The 21275-nt window shown below is 43.0% G+C and overlaps 6 protein-coding genes and 1 pseudogene across 8 annotated transcripts; 4 read left to right on the top strand and 3 right to left on the bottom strand.

The window, feature by feature from the left end:
• Positions 1-2746: 2746 nt before the first annotated feature.
• On the bottom strand, positions 2747-3795 carry LOC121592489 (brachyurin-like). Its single transcript, XM_041913982.1, has one exon. The coding sequence runs from the start codon at positions 3706-3708 to the stop codon at positions 2806-2808; it is 903 nt and encodes a 300-aa protein (XP_041769916.1). The 5' UTR covers positions 3709-3795; the 3' UTR covers positions 2747-2805.
• A 3269-nt stretch (positions 3796-7064) lies between these two features.
• LOC121592477 (brachyurin-like) lies at positions 7065-8113 on the bottom strand. Its single transcript, XM_041913952.1, has one exon. It carries the CDS (start codon positions 8024-8026, stop codon positions 7124-7126), a length of 903 nt encoding a protein of 300 aa, XP_041769886.1. The 5' UTR covers positions 8027-8113; the 3' UTR covers positions 7065-7123.
• Positions 8114-9606: 1493 nt separating this feature from the next.
• Positions 9607-10512, top strand: LOC121593583 (brachyurin-like). The gene has a single exon (XM_041916078.1). It carries the CDS (start codon positions 9607-9609, stop codon positions 10510-10512), a length of 906 nt encoding a protein of 301 aa, XP_041772012.1.
• Positions 10513-10985: 473 nt separating this feature from the next.
• Positions 10986-11944, top strand: LOC121593327 (annotated as a pseudogene).
• A 731-nt stretch (positions 11945-12675) lies between these two features.
• Positions 12676-13691, top strand: LOC121593282 (brachyurin-like). The gene has a single exon (XM_041915516.1). The coding sequence runs from the start codon at positions 12676-12678 to the stop codon at positions 13567-13569; it is 894 nt and encodes a 297-aa protein (XP_041771450.1). The 3' UTR covers positions 13570-13691.
• A 2245-nt stretch (positions 13692-15936) lies between these two features.
• LOC121593512 (protein LLP homolog) lies at positions 15937-18137 on the top strand. Of its 3 annotated transcripts, none has more exons than XM_041915894.1 (4): positions 15937-16041; positions 16125-16219; positions 17493-17698; positions 17801-18137. In XM_041915894.1, the coding sequence occupies exons 3-4, from the start codon at positions 17522-17524 to the stop codon at positions 18098-18100; spliced, it is 477 nt and encodes a 158-aa protein (XP_041771828.1). In that variant the 5' UTR covers positions 15937-16041; positions 16125-16219; positions 17493-17521; the 3' UTR covers positions 18101-18137. The 3 variants fall into 3 exon arrangements, with proteins under 3 accessions (XP_041771828.1, XP_041771825.1, XP_041771826.1); XM_041915891.1 differs by having other exon boundaries at positions 15938-16041; positions 17250-17698; XM_041915892.1 differs by lacking the exon at positions 15937-16041 and having other exon boundaries at positions 16095-16219; positions 17250-17698.
• LOC121593511 (syntaxin-17) lies at positions 18124-19813 on the bottom strand. Its single transcript, XM_041915890.1, has 2 exons — positions 19082-19813; positions 18124-19008 (listed from the first exon to the last, which is right to left on the bottom strand). The coding sequence occupies exons 1-2, from the start codon at positions 19401-19403 to the stop codon at positions 18389-18391; spliced, it is 942 nt and encodes a 313-aa protein (XP_041771824.1). The 5' UTR covers positions 19404-19813; the 3' UTR covers positions 18124-18388.
• Between the last annotated feature and the right edge of the window lie 1462 nt (positions 19814-21275).

Here is a 21275-nt window from a genome sequence, read left to right as displayed (position 1 = left end):
CCAGCTTCATTTTGACTCCATTACTATTTGTTACCCTTTCTATACAAATTATGCGGGATTTTTCACATAGATTGATGCAATAAAAAGGATTAAACTAAATATTGTTTTATTTTATACGTAATCGTTAATTGAGTTGTTTTTAAATATTTTTGTTAAATTTTTACTTTTGTATTGATAGTTTGATTGTTTTAAATAAATTTCAAATAAAATTATTTAATAGCTTAGCATCTTATTTATCTTTAAAATTTTTCAATCGAGACCAGATACATAACAAAATAATTTTGCCGCCTGTTTTTTTCAAAATGTAGATAGCTGATAAACTATATCACGCAAAAATTGATAATTTATTTTCCTCTTTCTTAATTGTTGTAGCTGTGAAATAGACTACGGTGTCGGCCTATCTTAGTTTTTACTGGACTTGACAATGATTCACTTGATTTGTTTACGCATTGCAGTCCGAGCATTAGACGCCGGATACGATATCCGAGTAAATTTAAATTATTTCTCCAAGATAATCAACGAACAGCACCTTTGGTAAATTTTCATTCGACAGGAAATATTTTTTTGAAAAGTCCTATTGATTTGAGATACCACATTGCTCTGGGCATGTTTGAGCGACGCATCCTCCAGACCTTTTTTGGCGATGATGAACTGCGAGCTTGCTGAGCTGTACGGCGAACCGAGCATCCTGACGGTGGCAAAGCAGTGGCGGATTTTCCTATAAGCGGACTGAGCGGCCGCGGGGCCCCGACTTAAGGGGGCCCCGAGCTAAACCTCCACATGTTAGTTCACTTTTTTAAGCGATTGAGTTTTTGTTATTTATGCACAAATGGACGGAAAACTAAATCATTCTCAAAGTAGTACATTCTTACAAGTAAGTGTGTGGAATGTGTTGATAACGTTTATAGCAATTAAAAGTTGTTACGAACTTTGGAGATAATTTTTGAAGGCAAAAACATATTTTACATACTTTTGCACTCTTCCATATTAAAAACAATAAATCCTCTCCTGATCTACTGAAGGACGTAAAGACTAAAAATACGTGCAGGATAATCATTGTCGGACGCTTGGATTTCAGGCACATTTTATTTATCTGTGAAACAGGAAATCACACAAGTTTTGTATAGTGGCTTTCTCTGCTCATGTACATGAATGAGCAAACAAATGTATTGCAAACTCTTCTCTAAAAATACAAAAGTATAAGAAGTAAAATTCAGATTTTTTGTCAGGTTTTCCAGATATGCCATTATCTAGATATGCCTAGATCTGTACTGAAATTTGGAAAGTCTGGAGTTTTGATAACTACAGTTTATCATTTCATTGTTCATTGAATCATTTGAATATAAAAGACTCTTAGCTTAGTAAAACGACCTTATGCGTTCTTGTGTTGAAAAACTACTACATATAATGAAATGCTTCATTACACCAACCACTAGTAACACTAGTATAGCTAGTATGTGAATATAGTTTTTATTTTTGCACAACCTGAAACAACGATGATGCACATCTTAAAAATATGCAAAATATGTTAGCTTGATTACACGAAGGCTATAGAAGCTATTTGGGCCGGTCTGGTGGTACAGTCGTCAAATCGTACGACGTAACAACATGCCCGTCATGGGTTCAAGTCCCGAATAGACCGTGCCTCCATACTTAGGACTGACTATCCTGCTACGGTAACAAAAAGTCACTGAAAACCAAGCCGACGTCACTAGTGGGTACAGGCAGGCCTTGACCGACAACAGTTGTTAGGCCAATGAAGAAAAAGATAGATGCTATTAAAATAATTAACTAACTGCCATAAAAAAACGACACAAGAAAATTAATCCCTAACGAAATCAGGATGACATGTTTGGTATTCGTAAAAAGATATTAAAAAAATGCGATATAATTTTCTGGACTTTTAAGGAAACCAGGGGCCCCAATTCTATCCCTTAGGGCCCCGAGATGGATAAATCCGCCTCTGTGGCAAAGGTTGGCAGAATACTATGGCGGGGGAATGTTATAAGGATGCTGGACTCATACCTCACCAAGAAGGTGTTCGATAGCTATCCCCAGTTCAGCATGAGGCGCAGGGGAGCACAGCGAACTCGATGGTGAATTAGCAGCTGAATCAGGTAAAGAGAGAATTGTCGGAGATCGGATTTCTACATGGTTGGGAGGCTACAGTTAGGGACCGAACATCCTGAACAATGATTGTTCACAGGGCCGTGTCACTCCGACGTTCTCTATCGTGAGCCGGCCATCAAGTGAGAGTAAGAGAGAAAGAGAGCACATTGCTCAGCTAAACTGTAGTATAGTATGGACCAGACAAGTTTACAATGATTTTAAACTCAAAGGACCTCTGAATTCGGCAGATTGTTGCTGGAAACAACTATCAGTGATGTCCTTAACATGTGTCCTGTTTTGTCAAGTTCGACACGTTTACGGACAAATGACGTCGTAGTTCAGTTTCTTTCATATGATAATGGTTTACATACGGTTGTTTCAAGCGGTGGAATGATACCATATATGATGATATATGAGATATGATAGACAACGGTTGTTGTGCCAAAGAAGAAGATGGTTGTTTTCCTATGGGGAGCTTCTGACCAAAAACTAATTAGAGATGATATCTTGGGGCCCAGCGTGAGCTTGAGAATATGTTCCTAGAAAATTAAAACCAAACCATTCAAATACAACAATATTACGAAACTGTGTCTCGTTTCTAGCCGTTTAAGCCAATCAAAAATGTACACAAACTAGCTCATATTTCACAAACATATGTATTTATTTGCTAATCAAATCATTTGATCGATCACGAAATTACGGCTGCGGAACAAAGTCCGAGTTGGCCACGATCCAGTCCAGGAAGAACGTCACACGAGCATACACCGAGGGCATACCGATGGCACAGCCATTAACGGATCCAAACGACACCACACCGATCTGCATCGTTCCACCGGACTGGACGGTCAGCGGACCACCAGAGTCACCGTTGCAGGACGAGCGTCCTCCCGCTCCGCTCAGGCACACGTGCTGGTTAACTACCGTTGAGCCCCAGCGAGCAATACAGTCCGTATTGGTCATCACCGGATTGGTGGTGAACCTAACCACAGCCGAGGTAGCAGAGCTCGCATCCGATGTGCGTCCAAATCCAGACACGGTACCGGTGAATCCTCCGAACTGGCGAGTATCCGAGCGACCCGGCAGACGGATGGGTTGGATTCGCGTAGTGAACGTCATGGGCGAGTTCAGGCGAACCGTGGCAATGTCATTGCGAAGTGTGCTAGAGCTGTAGCTCGGATGACGACGAATTCCACTGGTCGCAAAGCGGATGCGCTGCTGAGTTGACTCCTGAACGTTACGGTTGTGCGCTCCCATGATGGCAACACCTCCCGAGGCCAGGGTCGAGGCACCGGACACGACGCAGTGAGCAGCGGTCAGGATAAAGTTGCGCGTCAGGACGGAGCCACCGCAAAGACCGTTACCGGACGCGAATTCACTGATCAAAGCGATCTGGAACGGAAACTGGCCGGGTGTCGCCTCCTGCCCGTTGGTGATGCGGTGCGACGGAAGCTTCTCGCGGTAGACTTGCAGCTCAGCTGGCAAACGCTCCCAGTAGTGATCGAACTCCTCGATCGGACGCACCGTAGACCAATCGATGTCGATCCATTCGGCGCTGGCAACGGCGGCCAGAACAGCGAATAGAAGCACGAACGATCTCATCCTGCCGGTAGAGTGATGTGGTTGCTGTTGGTACGGTTGATAGAGGCTTTGGCTCCCGAGGAGTTCTTCTGCCTCTGTTGGAAGCGTAGAGTGATTTAGAGAAGGAAACCGCAACCTTTTATACCTAATGTTTTGGAGCCAAATTTTTTATCATCATAATTCGACAACGTTATTGATAAGGTGGTGTTAGTGTAGGAGGAGTGGGTTTAACAATTGTTTCTCACAGTATGATATGGTGGCTTGCCATAGATAATCCGAAGGTGATTAGAAATAACCCCTTAACGTGATTGACGATGCTGTCTTACCGTTCTTTATCAAAATACCTAAGCGTCGGGCTATTATTCTGGGAAATGATACATTTTCCAGAAAATACCTATCAGATTAGAGAGTTTACTATAGGCTTATAAACCCATTATATTCACTGCTTCGTTGTTTTTTTTTTTTTTTAATATTTCCTCATCATCCATAAAAGTAAGAGTTTTAATGTTTAGTTCGAGATGTGTTGAAAATAAAACAAGCGGAAAATATTAGACAATTTTTCATCAACGATGGAATTATTTGTTGATATATTTAATCAATTATTTTTAACCTTTTCATGTTAATCCTTTAATCCAGCTTCATTTTGACTCCATTACTATTTGTTACCCTTTCTATACAAATTATGCGGGATTTTTCACATAGATTGATGCAATAAAAAGGATTAAACTAAATATTGTTTTATTTTATACGTAATCGTTAATTGAGTTGTTTTTAAATATTTTTGTTAAATTTTTACTTTTGTATTGATAGTTTGATTGTTTTAAATAAATTTCAAATAAAATTATTTAATAGCTTAGCATCTTATTTATCTTTAAAATTTTTCAATCGAGACCAGATACATAACAAAATAATTTTGCCGCCTGTTTTTTTCAAAATGTAGATAGCTGATAAACTATATCACGCAAAAATTGATAATTTATTTTCCTCTTTCTTAATTGTTGTAGCTGTGAAATAGACTACGGTGTCGGCCTATCTTAGTTTTTACTGGACTTGACAATGATTCACTTGATTTGTTTACGCATTGCAGTCCGAGCATTAGACGCCGGATACGATATCCGAGTAAATTTAAATTATTTCTCCAAGATAATCAACGAACAGCACCTTTGGTAAATTTTCATTCGACAGGAAATATTTTTTTGAAAAGTCCTATTGATTTGAGATACCACATTGCTCTGGGCATGTTTGAGCGACGCATCCTCCAGACCTTTTTTGGCGATGATGAACTGCGAGCTTGCTGAGCTGTACGGCGAACCGAGCATCCTGACGGTGGCAAAGCAGTGGCGGATTTTCCTATAAGCGGACTGAGCGGCCGCGGGGCCCCGACTTAAGGGGGCCCCGAGCTAAACCTCCACATGTTAGTTCACTTTTTTAAGCGATTGAGTTTTTGTTATTTATGCACAAATGGACGGAAAACTAAATCATTCTCAAAGTAGTACATTCTTACAAGTAAGTGTGTGGAATGTGTTGATAACGTTTATAGCAATTAAAAGTTATTACGAACTTTGGAGATAATTTTTGAAGGCAAAAACATATTTTACATACTTTTGCACTCTTCCATATTAAAAACAATAAATCCTCTCCTGATCTACTGAAGGACGTAAAGACTAAAAATACGTGCAGGATAATCATTGTCGGACGCTTGGATTTCAGGCACATTTTATTTATCTGTGAAACAGGAAATCACACAAGTTTTGTATAGTGGCTTTCTCTGCTCATGTACATGAATGAGCAAACAAATGTATTGCAAACTCTTCTCTAAAAATACAAAAGTATAAGAAGTAAAATTCAGATTTTTTGTCAGGTTTTCCAGATATGCCATTATCTAGATATGCCTAGATCTGTACTGAAATTTGGAAAGTCTGGAGTTTTGATAACTACAGTTTATCATTTCATTGTTCATTGAATCATTTGAATATAAAAGACTCTTAGCTTAGTAAAACGACCTTATGCGTTCTTGTGTTGAAAAACTACTACATATAATGAAATGCTTCATTACACCAACCACTAGTAACACTAGTATAGCTAGTATGTGAATATAGTTTTTATTTTTGCACAACCTGAAACAACGATGATGCACATCTTAAAAATATGCAAAATATGTTAGCTTGATTACACGAAGGCTATAGAAGCTATTTGGGCCGGTCTGGTGGTACAGTCGTCAAATCGTACGACGTAACAACATGCCCGTCATGGGTTCAAGTCCCGAATAGACCGTGCCTCCATACTTAGGACTGACTATCCTGCTACGGTAACAAAAAGTCACTGAAAACCAAGCCGACGTCACTAGTGGGTACAGGCAGGCCTTGACCGACAACAGTTGTTAGGCCAATGAAGAAAAAGATAGATGCTATTAAAATAATTAACTAACTGCCATAAAAAACGACACAAGAAAATTAATCCCTAACGAAATCAGGATGACATGTTTGGTATTCGTAAAAAGATATTAAAAAAATGCGATATAATTTTCTGGACTTTTAAGGAAACCAGGGGCCCCAATTCTATCCCTTAGGGCCCCGAGATGGATAAATCCGCCTCTGTGGCAAAGGTTGGCAGAATACTATGGCGGGGGAATGTTATAAGGATGCTGGACTCATACCTCACCAAGAAGGTGTTCGATAGCTATCCCCAGTTCAGCATGAGGCGCAGGGGAGCACAGCGAACTCGATGGTGAATTAGCAGCTGAATCAGGTAAAGAGAGAATTGTCGGAGATCGGATTTCTACATGGTTGGGAGGCTACAGTTAGGGACCGAACATCCTGAACAATGATTGTTCACAGGGCCGTGTCACTCCGACGTTCTCTATCGTGAGCCGGCCATCAAGTGAGAGTAAGAGAGAAAGAGAGCACATTGCTCAGCTAAACTGTAGTATAGTATGGACCAGACAAGTTTACAATGATTTTAAACTCAAAGGACCTCTGAATTCGGCAGATTGTTGCTGGAAACAACTATCAGTGATGTCCTTAACATGTGTCCTGTTTTGTCAAGTTCGACACGTTTACGGACAAATGACGTCGTAGTTCAGTTTCTTTCATATGATAATGGTTTACATACGGTTGTTTCAAGCGGTGGAATGATACCATATATGATGATATATGAGATATGATAGACAACGGTTGTTGTGCCAAAGAAGAAGATGGTTGTTTTCCTATGGGGAGCTTCTGACCAAAAACTAATTAGAGATGATATCTTGGGGCCCAGCGTGAGCTTGAGAATATGTTCCTAGAAAATTAAAACCAAACCATTCAAATACAACAATATTACGAAACTGTGTCTCGTTTCTAGCCGTTTAAGCCAATCAAAAATGTACACAAACTAGCTCATATTTCACAAACATATGTATTTATTTGCTAATCAAATCATTTGATCGATCACGAAATTACGGCTGCGGAACAAAGTCCGAGTTGGCCACGATCCAGTCCAGGAAGAACGTCACACGAGCATACACCGAGGGCATACCGATGGCACAGCCATTAACGGATCCAAACGACACCACACCGATCTGCATCGTTCCACCGGACTGGACGGTCAGCGGACCACCAGAGTCACCGTTGCAGGACGAGCGTCCTCCCGCTCCGCTCAGGCACACGTGCTGGTTAACTACCGTTGAGCCCCAGCGAGCAATACAGTCCGTATTGGTCATCACCGGATTGGTGGTGAACCTAACCACAGCCGAGGTAGCAGAGCTCGCATCCGATGTGCGTCCAAATCCAGACACGGTACCGGTGAATCCTCCGAACTGGCGAGTATCCGAGCGACCCGGCAGACGGATGGGTTGGATTCGCGTAGTGAACGTCATGGGCGAGTTCAGGCGAACCGTGGCAATGTCATTGCGAAGTGTGCTAGAGCTGTAGCTCGGATGACGACGAATTCCACTGGTCGCAAAGCGGATGCGCTGCTGAGTTGACTCCTGAACGTTACGGTTGTGCGCTCCCATGATGGCAACACCTCCCGAGGCCAGGGTCGAGGCACCGGACACGACGCAGTGAGCAGCGGTCAGGATAAAGTTGCGCGTCAGGACGGAGCCACCGCAAAGACCGTTACCGGACGCGAATTCACTGATCAAAGCGATCTGGAACGGAAACTGGCCGGGTGTCGCCTCCTGCCCGTTGGTGATGCGGTGCGACGGAAGCTTCTCGCGGTAGACTTGCAGCTCAGCTGGCAAACGCTCCCAGTAGTGATCGAACTCCTCGATCGGACGCACCGTAGACCAATCGATGTCGATCCATTCGGCGCTGGCAACGGCGGCCAGAACAGCGAATAGAAGCACGAACGATCTCATCCTGCCGGTAGAGTGATGTGGTTGCTGTTGGTACGGTTGATAGAGGCTTTGGCTCCCGAGGAGTTCTTCTGCCTCTGTTGGAAGCGTAGAGTGATTTAGAGAAGGAAAGCGCAATCTTTTATACCCAAAATTTTGGAGCCAAATTTTTTATCACCATAATTCGACAGTGTTATCGATAAGAAGCAGTTTAGGTGAAGCGTTTATTGCAGAAAGAGTGAGTTCAACCGTCGTTAGCGCGGTGCGATTAGACGGCTTAACATTTGCCATAGATTATGCGTCTACGGTGATTAGCAATGCAGACTAAGCGGCGCACCACTATTCTAGGAAACGAAACCTTTTTCAGGAAATACCTATCAGAGTAGGAAGTTTAGTATGTGCTAATAAATCCATTTTATTCATTTCGATGATATTTCAGCCTTTACTACAATGATACACCAATTCATGGATAGAGCAGTTTAGTGTGAGATTCGTTGTTGGTTGACCGACAGCAAGGTTTTAGTACGGTTTTCTGTTTGTATACGGTTATTCATGCCATCATCCTTGCACTTACACAATCACATTTCTTTCTTTCCAACTTTCCAGAATTTTAACCAAATAAAACATTGTTCTTCAAACTTTAGACAAATATCCTAAGTAAGACATTTACACAGAGTTGAAATGTGAAAAGAACACAGATATGTCAATGCATGATATATTGGAATTACGGCTGAAGCAATTATAACGCTAAATAAAAAAATCAGAACAAAATCAAATAAGAGTTGTTGTAAAACTCAGAGCAAAGTATTATAAAACTATGTTAATTTGCACGTTAACAACTATAACAGCTACAATATGCTCCAACGGATCTGGTCCATATCAATGAAGATCAATGATTAATATTTTTAATTAATATTATTTGAAGAGTTAAAAGATTTAATGCCTCCGTAATGCCTCCGTTGCTAAAGAAACAGAGAGAAAATATTTATTTTTCTCGAAAGCAGGGCCTTCAAGATGTCAGTAAAGCCAAGAATTGATTCTAGTACAACATGACAATCAATTAGAATTAATTACTGACATGGCTATAGTCTGCGTTACAAATCAATTAAACTGAAACGTGTAGATCCTCTGGTACATAAAGCGGTATTTTCCAAATCCGGTTTACTCATAATAATCGCAACAGTTGGGGAAAACATCCAAAATATTCAAACCCATAATTATTAAAAAACAAAACCTGATGTGGTACATTAAACCAGTGACTAGGAATTGTAGCATTAACGGTAATAACTTCCCATTTATAACCATTATATTAATTCCCATACCTAATTGCCAAAAAAAAACGTACCGAAATGTTTCCAAAAATATACATCTGTTCACGCACTACCATCAATACAGCTTTACAATTTTATTACGAAGAGAACTGGTTTCCTCAACCGTTGTCACCCAATTTCTCCATCTGTACTGTACATTTTATTTACATATCACTTTGGTCACCACCTTTCGCGGTAGTGTATGTAAAGACAACGCTAAGAACCTCAATGCTGGAATTTCACGGGTATAAAACCTATCGTACCACACGTTGGCTCGCTTTATTCTCTACCAGCATGAGAACGTTCCTGTTCGCTGTGTCCCTTCTGGCCACACTTGTCAGTGCAAAATGGATCGAAATTGATTGGAGGAAGGTACGTTCGATCGAAGATTTCGATCACTACTGGGATCGTTTACCGACGGAAATGAAGATCTATCGTCAGCGGCGTCCCTTCCAACGTATTACTAACGGGCAGGAAGCGACCCCAGGCCAGTTCCCGTACCAGATCGTACTTCTGAGTGACTTCCCGACCGGAACGGCTCTATGCGGTGGTTCCGTGCTGACGCGTAACTTTATCCTCACTGCTGCCCACTGCGTCGTGTCGGGAACGAACACGGTGGTGTCGGGCGGTATCGCCATCATGGGAGCACACAACCGTACGATCGAGGAAGCTTCCCAGCAACGGATCCGCTACACGGCCAGCGGCATTCGGTACCATCCACTGTACGTTTCGTCCACGCTGCGGTATGACATTGCCGTGGTGCTGCTGGATTCTTCCATCACCTTCACCGACCGCATCCAACCGGTACGTTTGCCGGCCCGGTCGGATACTCGCCAGTTTGGTGGGTTCGTTGGTACGCTGTCGGGATTTGGGCGTACGACCGACGCTAGCCAATCCATCTCGACGGTCGTTCGGTTCACAAGCAACCCGGTCATGACCAATGCGAACTGTATTACGCGCTGGGGCTCCTCTAATATCCAGAACCAAAACGTGTGTCTGAGCGGAACGGGAGGACGCTCGTCCTGCAATGGAGATTCCGGCGGGCCGCTCACGGTGGAATCGGGTGGACCGATGCAGATCGGCGTGGTATCGTTTGTGTCGATTCGTGGCTGTGAGGTCGGTATGCCGTCCGTATACTCGCGTGTGTCGTTCTATCTGAACTGGGTTGAGATTAACTCCGATTTTGTGGCCCAACCGTAACTTAAGTGGAAAGAAACAGCAACCAGAATCTTTATTGAGGTTGCTTTTTTTAAATTATAGATGAAGTAAGATCAATAGTTGATACTTATATTTACTGATAATATAATAAAAAAAATAAAATGTAGACTCAGAACCTCAATTATTCGAAATTAAAATTATAAACACTTCACGTTTTATTGCAGCAGCTTTTAAGATTCAACAAAGAAAGAAAGCAAAACCGGCTGTTGCATCGTTGCATCGTCCCAAAAAAAGAATTGCCCAAAGTCACGCGTCCGGTGCCAAAATTCCGAGAATACTGGTTTTCCTGTCGGGCGCAGTCCAACCTACATCTTTTTTGGGCCGTTTTGGTTGTGATGTCCCCATTGCAGCAGAGGTACTTAAAACAAAGACAAACTCATCGGGGAAGAAACTCGAGGAAGAATGTTTGGTGTTGGAGTATAAAAAGGTTCCAACCGCACCAGACGGTTAGCAAAATGAGATCGATTGTACTTGCACTTGTCTGTCTAGGTGCCGCCGCTGCCGGTGCTGAGCAGATCGACATCGATTGGTCGAGGAGTTCGATCATTACTGGGCCCGCCTGCCCCCCGAACTTCAAGCCTACCGTAACGAGACCTCAACGGACCGCATCGTCAACGGGCAGGAGGCACTGCCCGGCCAGTTCCCGTTCCAGGTCGCACTGCTGCTCAACTTTCCCAAGGGTACGGCACTTTGCGGCGGTTCCGTACTGACGCGTAACTTCATCCTGACGGCGGCCCACTGTGTCAGCGCTACCAGCACCACTCTCGTTAGCGGCGGTATCGCCATCATGGGAGCACACAACCGTACCGCAATGGAGCTATCGCAGCAGCGCATCCGCTTTTCGTCTACTGGCATTCGCCGCCATCCCGAGTACAACGATACCAGACTGAGAAACGATGTGGCACTCATCTTGCTGAACTCTCCCATGACGTTCACGTCCCGGGTGCAACCGATCAGTTTGCCGGCCCGCACGGATACGCGCCAGTTTGAAGGATTCACCGGTACCGTGTCTGGGTTCGGGCGCTCGTCGGACGCTAGTCCGTATCCTTCGTCAATACTTCGATTCACCAGCAACCCCATCATGACGAAAGCGGAGTGCATTGTGAGCTGGGGCTTCACGCTGGCCCAGAGCCAGAACGTGTGCCTGAAGTCGACCGGTGGACGATCGTCCTGCAACGGGGACTCCGGTGGGCCACTTACGGTGAACTCGGGTGGAGTGCTGCAGATTGGCACCGTGTCATTCGGATCTGCGTATGGCTGTGCGTCCGGATGGCCCTCGGCGTACGCTCGCGTGTCGTACTTTCTTCCGTGGATCAACCAAAATATATGGTGAAGATAAGAACACAACCTCAATCCGGTTTCGATTGCACGAGAGACAGCGAAAGGTGATAGGGAATTAACCGTGGATGATAAGGAATTTAATGGGACACATCAATTGCATTCATTTCTTACGAAATCGATTGCAGAAGTGCTCTTTTGATGAGCTTTTCAATTAATTTTTAGTTAATGTATGCATGAAAGTGAATATAAATAACATAAAATAAAACAAAATAAAGAATCGTAGATTTTTGACACAATAAAAACTGATTTTTTAAAATAAAACTCAAAGCATTGACAACTGGTGGCCACTGACAAACATAAATTGAATTCATGTATCGCAAAATCAGAACAAGATGACCGTTAATTTTCAATCGATTCCAGTACATCATGGTAATCATTGAATATAAGAAAACGATAAGGTTATTATTGCCTGGGCATCAATCAGTGAAATTAAAGCAAGAATAAATTTTCATATAATGATTCAACGCGCATCGAAATGCATCCGAAAGCGAGCTGCAATACCCCAACGAGCGCGCACCGTACAAACTCCGGAAGAAGAATTTGCTGCCGAGAATACTGGTTTGCATATCGGGCGCTATCTAACCTACATCTGAAAACCATCGCATTTTGGTGAATTTTGGTGGTAAAACCCAGACAGCAGCGTCCTGTTCCTTCGTGCGTTCGGATGTCCCAATTCCAGCTGTTACTTGCAGTTGCAGTACTTAAAACAAAGACAACGATAAGAAGCCTGTTCGAGTCGAAATTTAACGCAAAGTATAAAAACCGTCGATCCACTAACACCGCCCAATCATTCTCTCCAGCAAGATGAGACCGTTTGTGCTTGCAGTTGTCTGTCTGGCCGTCGCTGCTGCCAGGGCGGAACAGATCGACATCGATTGGTCGAAGGTGCGACCGGTCGAGAAGTTCGATCACTACTGGACCCGCCTGCCACCCGAAATTCAGGCTTACCGTAACGAGACCTCAACGGACCGCATCACCAACGGGCAGGAGGCTCTGCCCGGTCAGTTCCCGTTCCAGGTCGCACTGCTGAGCGACTTTCCCGAGGGTACGGCACTTTGTGGAGCATCCGTGCTGACACGCAATTTCCTCCTGACGGCGTCTCACTGCATTAGCGGCACTGGGAATGTCCTGTCCAGTGGCGGTATTGCCATCATGGGAGCGCACAACCGTAATATTGTGGAGCTGTCACAACAGCGCATCCGGTTCTCGACGTCTGGCATCCGCCGACATCCAGGGTACGATGCTACCAGCCTGAGGAACGATGTGGCGCTGGTTTTGCTCAACTCACGGATAACGTTCACGTCCCGCGTGCAACCGATTCGTTTGCCAGCCCGCACGGATACGCGCCAGTTTGGAGGCTTTACCGGCACCGTGTCTGGGTTCGGACGCACCACGGACTTTAGTCAGGCTACCTCGGCAACGCTACGTTTCACCAGCAACCCGGTCCTAACCAACGCCGAGTGCATTGTGAGCTGGGGCTTCACGCTGGCCCAGAGCCAGAACGTGTGCCTGAAGGCGTCGGGTGGACGGTCGGCTTGCAACGGGGACTCCGGTGGGCCACTTACGGTGGACTCGAACGGAGTGCTGCAGATCGGTGTGGTGTCGTTCGTGTCTTCATCCGGCTGTGCCGCCGGCTGGCCCTCGGTGTACGCTCGTGTGACGTACTTCCTGCCGTGGATCAATGCAAACATTTGGTAAAATGTGAAAACGGCCTGAATATGGACAAAATAGCGGATGTAATGAATCAAATCAACGTAATAATTGTTTTTATTTATTTTTCTTATTCAATTTGAAATACAGAAGAGCTTAAAATATTTCTTTTGCTGCAGATGAACTATTTTTATTTGAAATTTTAATTTATTCTCATTCTATTTGTGACAATTGGGTTGTTATAGGTATGTGTTATAAATTTTAAGATTCACCTAATCAAAAATAGACACATGTGCGAACATTTACAAGAAACAAAGATGAGACAGAAAAAATCTTAAAATAGCTGTTTAAAGGGGTTTGAAGATTTTTTTCCATATTGTTTATATAATGAAGTGATCTACAAATTATTATTATTATGCTGAGGATTTTCCGATGTCACCACTTGCTTGTACATTTTATTTCTTCATTTCTATGAGAGTAATATTATCTTAAAGATACTTCCGTCCTTTGCAAACCTATGTTGGGGTAAGACTTAACATCATTGTTTCATTAAAAAAAACTTCAATCAATGACTTCAATAAATAATAATAGTAATAATAATAATGTTTTAATCTGTTTTTGTAGATTTTTTTGTATTTAACGGGACTCAAATTGGTCAAAGAGATATTTTTATTTAATGGTAGCTAAAGAAGATCAATGCCCCTTTTTGCTTGTGCAAATTAAATTGTGTTCTAAACTGTGATACAGTTATCGAGTTAAGCGGTTCTCGACTTACGCGGATCCGTTTTTGAAACTTGACAGTTTTGATTTGATATTTGAACCCCTTAAACCAGTAATTTGCTTGTGTTCTCCACAAATCGTATTTGATGAATAGTTAAGTGCATGCCAATACTAAATTTATTCAAAAATACCAATTTTTCAACTGTATTTCAGTTGAGAACCGTAATATTCGATTTACGCAGCTATTCGAGATACGCGGATGCCACGGGAACACATAAACCGCGTATCTAGGGAACATACTGTACATTCGCTCACATAACCATAGATGAGCAATCAATTGTTCGTTTTCAAATGATGGTGTTTTTCAAATTTTTTTTGAAGAATTATCGTACATTTTAAAAATTAACTCAATTCTCAGAAACACTGTGTATCGAATGGCCTCAAAATTGAAAAAAGGAGAAAATGTTGAATGTGCCAACAACTGTGTAATTGTTGATATTGCTGTAACGTAATACTTTTCTCAGATGAAGCAACTTTCGAGCAACCTGGAGTGTAGAGAGATATTAATCTTATAGGAACTCAATCAACTCGTTGCAATGAAGTATACAACACATCAACAGCGCAATGCAAATTCAACTCAATTCAAGATTATTTTAAATTGTCTGCTTAATAAACTCCTAACATAACTAATGTCATATGTGAATCCTGAATAAAACGGAATCAATCAGAAAAGTCTATCCTAAACAAATTTATAGAACAACATTAAAATTAAGAAAAATAAAAATCAGAAAAAAGAAATACACTAGAATTTGTTGTTAGAGTTGGGGCAAAAAATATTGCAGAAAAATGCCTTTACAAAATTCATCGTAAAGAGTGGTCGTAGTCAAATAGCACCTGCGGCTAGTCCCGTGTTACCGTCGTCAACTCGCACGACTTCAAAACATGCCCGTAATAGGTTCAAGGCCCGTATGAACCGTACTCTCGATACGTAGGACTTGACTATCCCACTATGTTAGGGTGATCAAATAAGCCTCCAATAGCCAACTATATTCAGTTGTAAAGGCAGGTCTAGATCGCTTTCGGTTATTGCACTAAATAGGAAGAAAAAATCGCATATGCAGCTTAGAAAATATTCACTTTTCAGCGAAAATTAAACAAATTACTGGGCCATAACAAGTTTTATCTTATAAAAAAAAAAAAAACAATTCAACTTGAAGCGACTCCATTCATAGAGAGGCTGCACCTTAATCTTATTTCTATTTCAACTAAATCGTCCCTTTAATAGGCTTTAGTAGGAGCTCATGAAAAGTTTCAATTAGCAGCCGAAACTTCATCAGCACACACTCACATAGGAAATCGAAGTAACGTACCAGATCCTCACCACTCCACAGGGAAACGACAGTTACCCTGGGAAACAGGGAGGGGAATGAAAAATTTAGACGAAACAGCGCTCTCGTTAACAAAAAAAAATCTCCTTAACGCGTGTCGCTACCTTGCTGCGAATGGTGCTGTAAAGCCGTGCAAATATGGCCGCCGTCCGCCTCAAATACAAGTGAATATCAAATACATTTTTCCTCCAACTTTTGCGTGTTGCTTTGTTTTGCATACCTTGTTTCTATCTCGCTCTTTCTCTGTATCGTCCCCTTAAAAAGAAGAGGAAAATTCTTTACAGCGGGAAGTCCATTCCCCCTACCGATAATCACATTGGTCCGAGATGGCGCTGAAGTAGACCAACGCGTAGAAGGAAAAGCGCTTCATTATTTCTTTGGAGCTGTATCGTCCTTCACCTTCCTCGGCTGGGTAAGAACATTTTCTTTCCGTATTACGCGTCACTCCAGGGTGAAGAGAAGGATAAAAACACTAACTAATACCATCATGCACAGTGTACAGTCTACGTGCAATTGGCCAAACACCATCAACGCCACACAGATGGACCACCTCGTCGGAGGAAGCACACGGAGTTAGAGCTCTGCCTTTGGTGAGTGTTTTCCCTTCTTGTAGTGGAGTATTTGGAAAAGAAAAATTTCCTGCATTCGTAAGTGTATGTGTGCTGAAGACCGGCAACGGCAGGGCAGCCATATTGATTTTTTTTTCGCTCTCGTACGTTATGCCTCGAATGAGGGGGTGTCGGATTTTTTTGTGTGTCGGTTTCACCCCTCATAATGGCGGGCGTGTAGGGTAAGCACCGTGCAAGGGTGTCAAAAGAATCCCTAGAAATGCGAACGAAGGGCGTGCATCGGCCATGGCTTACTGGCCACGGTTCGCTGCCTACGACGCTGGCGAGCGAATGAAATGCGGCGCAAAAATCACGGCAAAACCAACCACTCATCCATCAATTGGCTGGCTCGGGTGCGCCCGGAACGAATGGGCGTTGACGGTGTGGTATAAGCTAGAGGGAGGTTTGAAGAACCGTCGTTGCAAGATGTTTCTTTCAAGAACTTTGAGGTTTTTATTTTTTGAAATTTTAAGATAGTTTTTTCATTCATAATTTCTTCTCAAATTGCTTCGAGCATCGATTTGTATTGCTTCAATTTTTGACACAATATAACAAACAATTCCATCAATATCTAGGTTGAGCTCAAATATGTATTCTAGAATTGTCTAAGGTAATTCCAACACTTTCTATTATTATTAAGTAATTAAGGTAAGGTAGTTAAGATTTAGGTGGTTTCAATCAAAACAGGACTTATAACCAGCAATTAGTTAGGTCATGTCAAGCATTTTAGCAAAAAAAAAGTTTATTCTCGAGCTTAGTTGAATCTCTTCAAATTTCACATTTCAACGATGAAATTCGCGAAATATTTCGCCAATTCAAATTTCATACGAACCATCATATGTTTATAGTGCATAATTGAAGAAGACTTGAATTCTTTCGATAAATCAGATGAGGATTTTAATTAAACAATGATTTTCGCCTGTGCGATAAAAAATTGCGTATTTTAAAATCAAAAATATGATTTTCATCCAGTTTGTCCCTTTAAATAAAAAAAAAAACACAATTATTCCAGCACAGCAACTCAGCTTCACAATGGCCGCCACATTTTAAACAATAATGTCAAACCTGTCGCGAAACGTCAAAAACCTTGCCTTTCCGTCACCTGAAGTTCTCTTCCAAAATACGACAAACAAGAGGCACCACGTTTTCGTGTTTGCTTCATATATTTGTTCGTATTTAGTGGTGCAAAGCGCTTACTTTCGAGCGTAAATTACCCTCATACGATAGTAAACTCCATTGCCTTACCGTTTCCAAGTGAATAAAGTACACCGCACAGCCACCAACATGACGGCCCGCTGCAAGAAACGCCGCAACCAGAACAACGCCATTCGCCGTGCCAAAAACAAGGTGAAGGAGGTAAAGAAACTGAAAAAAATGCTCGGCTTTATCGAGGAGGACGTCGGCGAGGGCAATCTGATGGACAAGCTGAAGGATATCACCGAGCAGAAGAAAAAGGAAGAGGTACGTACGCGTTTCATCGCTTGCTATCAGCAGTGGTTGTATGTAAACAAACGCACTTTTCTAATCAAAACATCGTTGCATACACTCCCTCCCCTGACATAGGAGCTAGAGCTGCTGAAGAAAGAAACGCTGGCGGAAATCGTTCAGCAGGAGCAGAAAGCGACGGCCAAGCGGGAAAAAGTCATCGCGGTGGTCAACCCGAAGACGAACGTAAAGCACCTGTACAACGTGAAAACGAAGCGCGACCAGTTCGGCCAGTATCCGGCGTGGTACAACCCGCGCAAGGAGCGCAAGAAGCAGATGGTGCGCGAGGGCAAGGACGCCCGACGAAAGGAGTTCCGCGGCAAACGGATGCACTTTATCAATCGAACGAACAACTGGAAGGCATTGCTGGCGCAATAAAACCACACACACACGCACCGTGATTTTGTTAAAGTAACACGAAGAACGTGGATGTATTTCCATTATTGGCTATAGAACGACGACAACGACTACGACAGGCGGCGGTATACGTTAGCGTACTCTAGTGCTTGTAGGGGGATATCATTGTGATGCACAAAGCGTTTGTTCCGGGGCTATTGTGTGTGTCAGCACATTACATTAAAACGGTAAAAGTAACACATCGGCTAACGGGTGAGTATGTGTTCGACAGCGTTTGACCTACTGAATGGTGCACCGGTTAAGCAACTGTCATGTTTTCGACGCAATCGGTTCTGCTTCGCCCGGTTCCGTGGGCGTGCCGGGTGTTGCCTCGGTCGCACTATCATTCGAACCGGCCTCATCGGGCTCCGGAAGAGCGTCCACGTTTTTGATGAACTTGCCACTCGCAAACCCAACCAGCCCGCCACCAAGCGCGGCCAACCCACCCGCTTTCAGCCCCACGACCAGCCCAATCGGGCCGCCGATGCACGAGCCAAGGAAGGCGCCAGCCAACGGGTAGACGGCTTTCTTGTACGCGAGCGCTTTCTGCAGTGCCGTCACGCCCGCCTCCACCTGGATCTGGGCCACGTCCACGTTCTCCTCGACGCGGGTAACCGTTTCGCCCTGCTCGTGCACCAGCTCGTGCACCTTCTGGTACAGCTCCTGGATGTCCTCCATTTCGCGCTGCAAGCTTTCCATCTGGCGCAGACACTCCTCCCTTTGGCGCAGTTCGTGCTCCTCCGTGTTGAACGAGCTGGTAATCTGTGGGACGTAGGCCAGCCGGCCACCGGTGGGAAATTCGGAACTACCGTCCCCGCTGCCACCTTCCTCGTCGTACTGCGAGCGTTGATAGTTGCGGGCTGACTGTGCCCGTACGCTTTGCTGCATCGCTGCAATTGTATCAAGCCACGGCAGAAGGTGTTAAAGCAATTTCCCAACAACCAACCCACCCCGTCCACTTACCCATATACTCGGCCATACTGTTGAATGCGTCCTTCTTCGTCGACTCGATGCCCTCGTCGAACCGATCGTAGTCGCTGGCCCGCAACCGCTGGCGCACTTTATCGATCTCCACCAGCATGAAGCGGATCTGTTTGACGATGCGGGTCGCGTTCAGCTGCTCCCGCTTGACCTTCTCCCAGTCGTTCAGCGAGCCTGCCTTTTCGATGTTGCATTTGTGGTTTCGCAGCACCGTCAGGTACTGTGGTATCGTCTGGTTAAACTTGTCGATCGATATTTGTGCCAGCTTTAATGGGATTTTCTCGTCCCCGTCGTTCGGTTCCATGGTGTATGTGTGTGTTTGTGCTGTGTGGAGCAGCTTTTACGTTGTTCCGTTCTTGCGATCACTATCCTTCTGGGCACTGTTCTGATTTGGGGCCAAACAAGGGCCCGTACGCTTATGTGCAGCGATAACGACGCAGCAAGCACACACAGAAATAGGGCCCAATCAAAACAACGAATTCACGTCAAATCTTATCAAAATCGAAAGTGGAAACAAAGAACGCAAATCGATCGTGACACGGAAGAGGGGTGGGCGCGGAATTAGTTTCTACACTCTGTTCCTTTCCCTTGCGCCTTGTTTTCGAGGCTGAATCATACGACACGGGGGGGATTTGTTATTGTTTTTGACCCCGTAGGGCAAGGCGAGGGTTTTTGACGTTCGAAAAGAGCTGCATCTCGCTCATTTTCTCTAGCCGTCCTTTACTCGCTTGCAACACTTCGTCCTTTCGATGTGTTGGTGACAATCTACGCGCATCGCTCACGTGGAAGCGTGAAAAAACGAAAACAAACTCGGCTATGATTTGAAATGCTCAAATTGAAAATGCTCAATTTTCTTGATAATTTTCATTGAAATTTACTACAGTTTAGTACAAATACCAGCGACAAACCGACGTGACACTTCGAACAAAATGAGCTTCAAAAGTTCAAAAGTCTCCTTATTTCAAATGAAAATACGTTAAACACTAGCGCCATCTTTATTATGATTCCCTTACTACACTGACACAGAGAAGAAACTGCTAAATCCCCTTTTTGTTTTTCTTCGCAAATTCCAATGCGTATTGTTTTATGTACTTCTCACATCTTTTGCATTGATTTGGAAACTTATTAAATGATTTTCCTGGGTGTTTTGTCCAATAATTCTCACAAAATGTTGCCTCACATTTCCTTCGCAATTTGTATTTAGAAAAGTTGTTTACATCGAAGCAGCAGTGAACAGAGCATAGGGTAACTGTACCAGTTTTCGGCAGTGTACCTATTTTCGGTAGGATAGCTAAAAACGTGAAATTCTGCACAAATGTGGTAAAAAATTTCACAAAACACAATTTTGTAGTGAAAGTGTAATTATTTGATATTCACATACGAAGTTTCACACCATTTCATTACGTATTTTTCAAAATATCAAATAAATTGTGCTTTTTTTCGGCAGCTTTGCTGTCAGCCAATGGTTCGGCAGGTTTTGTGATTAAGAGAATCAGAACAGTAAAACAATGAAAAAGTGGTGTATATTAAAGATTTTATGCTTATTTAATTTATTCTAACTTGTTCGGAATTTTAAAATCACGATAAACAGGTTATTTTTCACTTCAAATGCTGCCAAAAATAGGTACACAGTAAATGTTCATTTTTGACAGCTCAATGTGCCGAAACTCGGAACAATAACACACCTTGAATTTGGCTGAATATTTCTTTAAAAATTGATCAGAACATTACAATGTGTATATCGACACATAATATGACCTTTCTTGTACCAAATATCACCAATTTTACGACAAACAATGCACTAACTTAAGAGAAAAATAAATATTTGTAAGCCAATTCGCACCGTACGCTATGACCATCAAACTGTCAATTGCTGCTCTGTTTAAACGTCGCATCAAAATGGCTGTCAAAACGGGCCAAAATAAGCAACATAAAATTATTAATTAAAGTGCTTTTTAACATCAGTATTAGGAAAGTAAGAGTGTAAAATTGCTTTAAACATTTTTTTGTACATATTTACATAGAAAATAACATTTTCTGACCCGTATTCGCGCTGCCGAAAATAGGAACACAACCTGCCGAAAATAGGAACAAACTGCCGAAAATAGGAGCAAAAGCAATGTTTGCATTTTTACGAATATTTATGAAAAAGGGCTTTGAACCGGCAAATAAAAAA

The sequence above is a fragment of the Anopheles merus genome, chromosome 2L (genome assembly GCF_017562075.2).
Source record: "Anopheles merus strain MAF chromosome 2L, AmerM5.1, whole genome shotgun sequence".
NCBI classification, from domain to species: domain Eukaryota; kingdom Metazoa; phylum Arthropoda; class Insecta; order Diptera; family Culicidae; genus Anopheles; species Anopheles merus.
This window is presented reverse-complemented; position numbering and strand designations above follow the sequence as displayed.

Coding starts and splice junctions, on each gene's coding strand:
- LOC121593583 (XM_041916078.1), top strand. CDS start 9,607: ATGAGAACGTTCCTGTTCGCTGTGTCCCTTCTGGCCACACTTGTCAGT.
- LOC121593511 (XM_041915890.1), bottom strand. CDS start 19,403: ATGGAACCGAACGACGGGGACGAGAAAATCCCATTAAAGCTGGCACAA. Junction 19,009..19,081: donor CAGTATGGCCGAGTATATGG/GTAAGTGGACGG, acceptor ATACAATTGCAG/CGATGCAGCAAAGCGTACGG.
- LOC121592489 (XM_041913982.1), bottom strand. CDS start 3,708: ATGAGATCGTTCGTGCTTCTATTCGCTGTTCTGGCCGCCGTTGCCAGC.
- LOC121592477 (XM_041913952.1), bottom strand. CDS start 8,026: ATGAGATCGTTCGTGCTTCTATTCGCTGTTCTGGCCGCCGTTGCCAGC.
- LOC121593282 (XM_041915516.1), top strand. CDS start 12,676: ATGAGACCGTTTGTGCTTGCAGTTGTCTGTCTGGCCGTCGCTGCTGCC.
- LOC121593512 (XM_041915894.1), top strand. CDS start 17,522: ATGACGGCCCGCTGCAAGAAACGCCGCAACCAGAACAACGCCATTCGC. Junction 17,699..17,800: donor AGCAGAAGAAAAAGGAAGAG/GTACGTACGCGT, acceptor CCCCTGACATAG/GAGCTAGAGCTGCTGAAGAA.